This window comes from Eschscholzia californica, unplaced genomic scaffold (genome assembly GCF_041429995.1).
Source record: "Eschscholzia californica isolate CP2 unplaced genomic scaffold, dmEscCali1.0.p SCAF_1, whole genome shotgun sequence".
Lineage (NCBI taxonomy): Eukaryota > Viridiplantae > Streptophyta > Magnoliopsida > Ranunculales > Papaveraceae > Eschscholzia > Eschscholzia californica.
The window spans coordinates 46,327,287-46,332,883 of NW_028238198.1; the positions used below are offsets into that span (position 1 = coordinate 46,327,287).

Sequence of the window (5,597 nt, forward strand, 5' to 3'; positions counted from 1 at the left end):
AAGAAATATATATAGGAGGGTACTTATGACATTTATACAAAAAAGTGGGTCATATTTGAATTTATGAAAAATAGGGGGCCATAAAGGAAGTTGGTCACAAAGTAGGGGGCCAAATAGGAATTAACTCAAAAAGGATTGAACTCTTTCTGTACAAAGTTATTTTGTCAATTCTCAGTCTGTCTTTTAATTATTCATGATTAACTCCGGTGGTAGTGGTGGCAGTGGAAAGAGAAAGGAAGAAGATATAGAATTTTTTTTTTATTCAAATGAAGGTCGCCTAGCGATGATTGTTCCTTGTGTGTCGATGACCTTCATTCCGACGAAGAAGGAAGAGAAGGATAGGAAAGCGGAAATACTTTAGGAAGAAAATAACAAAAAAGAAAGAACAAACCAAAAATCGACTAACAAAAATGTAATCTTGGGGCCATTTTGTAGTGTTGGACAATTATGAGGGGCAATATTTCAAGTTTGTTCCAAATTTGGGGACAAATCGAAGAGATTAACCCTTTACTAAAAAGCTAATACAGCCATGCCGGAATATCGAGATAACACCGTTTTGTTTGAGCGGGGGGAGCGGAAACTTGCGATTGTAAGAAGAAGAACCAGCAGTTGAAACGGCAATGCCCGGAAATCGAGATTGCACCGTTTTTATAGGTCAGTTACCAAATCTACTCTCATTCCGATGTTCTCTTATGGTATTAATGTGATACTACTATTCTTCTTCCTTCAATTTGATTACTATTCTGAATCTCTACAATTTCTTGATGAAACCTAGCTCATAATCTTATTTCATATTTATTTTGTTTGTAGTTTCATCTAATTAAGAAGTAATTTTCATCTTTAATCCAATAATCCAATAACTGGATAACTTCTATGATTCTATTCCCCTTTCTTTATATTCTAGGGTTTCCATACCTAAATCACAAAGCAAATACTGAATCCAAGCTATTTCAGATGTAGTAATAACTAAGGTCCGATACTCAGCTTCAATACTAGATCTTGCAGCGGCGGGATGCTTCTTAGAAGCCCCAAAAATAGGATGATTACCTAGAAAAACACAACTCATGAAACAAATCTTCCGAGTGTCAGTGTCACCGACCCAATCTTCGTCGATGAAGGTCGTGATGCTTCACAACACTAAAGTGAATAACAGTTAGAGCATCATATGTTGACACACTTGGTTGACCAAATAAGTTATATCAGGTCACGTTTATCATTAGAGAACTGATGGTTAGAAGCAATAATCTGAAAAACTATAGTATATCTGACCCTATGATAATACGTCGTCCACGTACGAACATGGAACTAGTTGAACGAGATGCAAGAAAACCCAAGTCAAGGAGATATGTGGTTAAACTTTAAAGCGGTTGAACCAAACTCATTGCGCTTGCTTTAAGCTATACAAAGCTTTATTCAACTTACAAGCATGATTTGGAAAGGCCGAAACCACAAAATCGGTAGGCTTATGCATGTATACTTTCTAACCAAGAAACTCATGCAAAAACGCGTTTTTAATGTCTAATTGCCTTATTTTCCAATCTGAAGTAACAACGACACCAAGAACTAGTAGACAGTTACTTGTTTTACAACCTGGGGAGAGTCTAGTCAACATCAAGGCCATATTGCTGCGAAAGCCCAGTGGCGACTAATCTCGTCTTAAATCGGTCAATTGTTCCATAACTTTAGATTTAAGTCAGATATAGGCATATAGCCATTTACAACCCACCAAATCTATCGAAGGATGAAGAGGAACCAATGGCTAGGTTTGATTTTCAGCAATGCGGTAAACTCGCCGGTAGTGGCAAGGTGCCATCTTTTATCTTTAACAGCAACTGTGAAACTTGTTGGTTCAGTGCGCAAGTTACCAAAGCTAAGAAGGCTTTAGATGCAGGGTGACGTGAAGCAATTACAGAAAGTAGTTGTTTAGGCTTAGGGATACCTGACTTTAAACGTGTAAGCATTTGACGTTGCGCAGGAATCGCAGGAACGGAGTCATTAGTTTGTTCTCGGTTCAATGGGAGTCAAGTTGAATCAATCATAGGGGTAGGTTCTGTCATAATAACGTCATTGGCCGAAAGTGCCATTGATGTATTAAAAGGGAAGAGGATGAAGTACTTGGAAGCCGATTTGTTTGATTGGTCTCACTTTTAGCAACTAGGGTGTGAATATGAGGGAGGAATCAACAGAACGTTTCTGTTCCTGTATGCGCATTTATTGATTGAACAGTAGGGGAAGAAGTTGATGTAAGCTTGAGAGATTTCTGAGTTTCAATTGCTGGGACAAAGAACCGAGACCAAGGGTGTGAAGGATGAGTTCAACATCAGGGATCGGGTGATGAGATGCAGCTATGGTATCAAAGATTTCCTTGTTTTTCCCTACATAGTCTGGCATGGAGGGGGAACCTTTTTTAATGGTTTGAAGATGGAGTAGCCATGGGATTTCCTTCCCGTATTTTGGCTGGAAAAGGTGGGTGGGAGATACCGGTAGAACTCACGGGAAGTCCTAAATTCAGGGATTTAGGATTGAACAGAGGATGAGAGAGTTGTATTAATTCAACTGATCAAAGTTTGATCGACCTTTGTCCTCTGATGAAAAGCAGGGTTTGGTGTTACAATTGATTAACCATCCGCATTTTGTTTTAATGATTGCCTAAATCCTAAAATATTAGCAATTTGTAAGAATCCCTGACTTCTTCCTTAAGGAATAATCTTGTTCAGATGCACTTTAACTCATTTTCTTAATCTACCAAAGTTCTTGGTTCAGGAAAAAGACTTTGAATACGATCTTTCATCAAACGATTGACTCTTATTTATTTGGTTTATACAGGTAACTTGGATGAGAGGGTTAGTGATAGAGTGTTGTACGAGATTCTCATTCAAGCAGGACGGATAGTGGACTTGCATATTCCTCGAGACAGAGAATCCAGCCGGCATAAGGGTTATGCTTTTGCAGAATATGAAACTGAAGAAATAGCAGAGTATGCTGTTAGGCTTTTCTCTGGCCTTGTGACTCTTTATAATAGAACCTTGAGATTTGCTGTGAGTTTTTGTGCCCATTACTCATTAGTTATATTTATTTGTGTTTTCAAACGTAAGGGTGTTTTAATGTCTTATGTTGGTGGAGCACCATTTGTAGTTCTTGATCTTTTTGGTTTCCCTCCCAATTCCTCGTTGTTCGGGGTTTGGTTAATTTATTTTATTTCGTTTACTTATGTGTTGGTTTGAGTATTTTAGCATTTGACTTAGTTATATGTACTTACGTTTGAGAAATATCATGTTCGAAACAGATTTCAGGACAAGATAAGACCACACCCTCGTCTTCCAAGCCAAGGGCTCAACCTGTAAATTTTAACATTAACGACAGCTACCTACAATCTTTCAGATTATCTGCAATTCCTTCAAGTGATATACAACATGGTGATCTAGTTTCTCACTCAACTATAAAATAAATGATCACATTGTTCTTTATTTTCTTAACTGTCCTCTAACCAATTCTCTTGTGCAGAACCTGCTCCCCCTGGGGTAACACAAAGTAATGGTTCCGGATCAGACCTCAATAGAAAAAACTATGACTACAGTCGTCGGGTTTTTGGGGCAACAATGGACAGCATTGGACGCTCAAATTGAAGTCGGAAAACGTATGACTCCAGTAAGCAGTAACACATTTACTTGTCCATCATACTGATTTACCGTGATTGATAAGCTTAGTTTGCAGTAGCAGTAACATATATTCATCTCATACAAATCTTCAACTCCATCGTAATAGCTGGGGGTAGGGGCGATTAAGAACGTTTAGTCGTTTTGTAACTTTGTTTAAGAGGGCGGGCGTCAGATGTTGCTTATTAGGTATTAGGTTAATGTGGTCTTTCAGAAAAACCTAGGTGCAAATCTACGCTTTCAGTTTTCAGGGTACGGCTTAGCTGCTTAGCACTTCTTCTAATATTTGCTTCTTGGTTTCTGTTTGCACTTAAATATACAAATTTTCGGTGTCTCCTGTAGTAGCCAACCAGTGTTTGATAGAATCAGGTACCACACCTAGTTAAACTATACACTTAAATGCGTTTTACTATGTAATGTCGATGCTCCTTTAAGTATTTTTTTTTTGCTTTGTTGGAAAATCTTGTTTGCACTTGCCACTTGTCTATTTCTTGTACTTGCATGATCGTGCTAGGATGGATAACCCATACCAGTCCAAGTTGATATTTTTTGTGTACAATGTCCTCGTTTTGTTATTTTTCAACTCGACACCCGTATCACTGTCCACGTTAGTTGTTCGTTCTTACCCTTTAATATATTACCCAAATACATCAAGGGAAGCTGGTATGTGATATACACCTTATTCACTTAAACACTATAGAGAAGATAAACTAACCTCTTTCCTCTTAAAGTTGGCAGAATAATGCAATATTCCATGTGTTCTTTGAGGAGAGAGGGGTGGGGGTGGGGGTCTCCAACAGTCGATAAATTTCCATATACTCAATATCGGGTTGACCGTGTCGATTTGCCATCCTATGACTTGATTAGTGTTACTCTTTTAATTAGATAATTTTATGAGTTAACAAAGTTAGATTACCTACATTGATACAAATCTGTTATTCATATGTTTAATATCTACTACTGATTGCTTGGAGAATTTTCAGGTAGTAGCAGCTTGCTGGTTGAAATGGATTTATGCCGTGCTTTAGAAGACGATGTTTGAAATATTTATTTGTGTAGAACCTTTCAAAAGCTGCAGAATGGGGTAAATTCGAACTTTGTGTTGATTTCATAAATGAGAGTAAATGTTGTATAAACCGTTCCGTTTTTGTGAATTAAGCAATTTCCATATTAGAAGACTAATTTCAGATCTTCACTTTACTAGAGAGTGCAGAGACAAAATAGATAGATGAAATTTATTTAAATGAGATTCACAGAAATCCATCCAGTTACCATTTGGATATGAATATACAATGTTTATTACTGTTTTCTCTCTTTCACCCGTCAATCTAATTTAAATCGTCCGGAATGCTTAACCCTGTTATAGATTTATGGTGCTGGTTGTGTAGTTAAGTTGATCACTAACTAAAGTTATCGGCCTCGAGAGTAAGCGAATGAGATTCTTGAGTAACTTGCAGGAGTAAGGCACTGTTTTTCTTTTTGAGTTGGAAACATTGAATGCTTGATTTTATATGGAGCTTGTTCATGAAACATCTTGTTCTTTTGTATTCTTTACAATTGTAATAAATTAGGAGACATCTTAGCTAAACGGACGAGAAAAGATAATAGAGAACGGATGTGGAACTTGGTTCAGTCAGTCGACTGTCTGAATGTAATAAAAGGAGATTATTTTAAAATCTTATAAATGAGAAGATAAGTCTAGAATTAAGAAGTTTGCCGAACAAATAAGGCTAGTAATTTGTCACAAAGAAGTTATGGCAGTAATAGTTTCATAATCATAAGTTGACGAAATCGAGAAAAGAATCATCAATGTTTCTTTTTAACTTAATGCTAGGATGGCTAGCAATTATGTGGAGTTATAGTTACTCTCGTGATTTTCTTCATGATTTATATGTCCACAACTAAAACTATGAAGTTGTTATCAGATTAAGTGTTTGAATT

General features: G+C 37.0%; 1 protein-coding gene across 2 annotated transcripts; it reads left to right on the forward strand.

Annotated features, from left to right (window-relative positions):
• The first annotated feature begins 509 nt into the window (after positions 1 to 509).
• LOC147567178 (RNA-binding (RRM/RBD/RNP motifs) family protein) lies at positions 510 to 4,975 on the forward strand. Of its 2 annotated transcripts, none has more exons than XM_086653797.1 (5): positions 510 to 654; positions 2,827 to 3,038; positions 3,287 to 3,416; positions 3,505 to 3,648; positions 4,640 to 4,975. In XM_086653797.1, the coding sequence occupies exons 1-4, from the start codon at positions 621 to 623 to the stop codon at positions 3,624 to 3,626; spliced, it is 498 nt and encodes a 165-aa protein (XP_086509923.1). In that variant the 5' UTR covers positions 510 to 620; the 3' UTR covers positions 3,627 to 3,648; positions 4,640 to 4,975. The 2 variants fall into 2 exon arrangements, with proteins under 2 accessions (XP_086509923.1, XP_086509924.1); XM_086653798.1 differs by having other exon boundaries at positions 521 to 654; positions 3,505 to 3,637.
• The last annotated feature ends 622 nt before the right edge of the window (positions 4,976 to 5,597 follow it).

Bases quoted from the DNA above. Each gene is read 5' to 3' on its own strand.
- LOC147567178 (XM_086653797.1), top strand. From the start codon at position 621: ATGCCCGGAAATCGAGATTGCACCGTTTTTATAG. The intron at 655-2,826 runs GTCAGTTACCAA...TGGTTTATACAG, and splicing joins AGATTGCACCGTTTTTATAG to GTAACTTGGATGAGAGGGTT. The intron at 3,417-3,504 runs GTGATCTAGTTT...TCTCTTGTGCAG, and splicing joins TTCAAGTGATATACAACATG to AACCTGCTCCCCCTGGGGTA.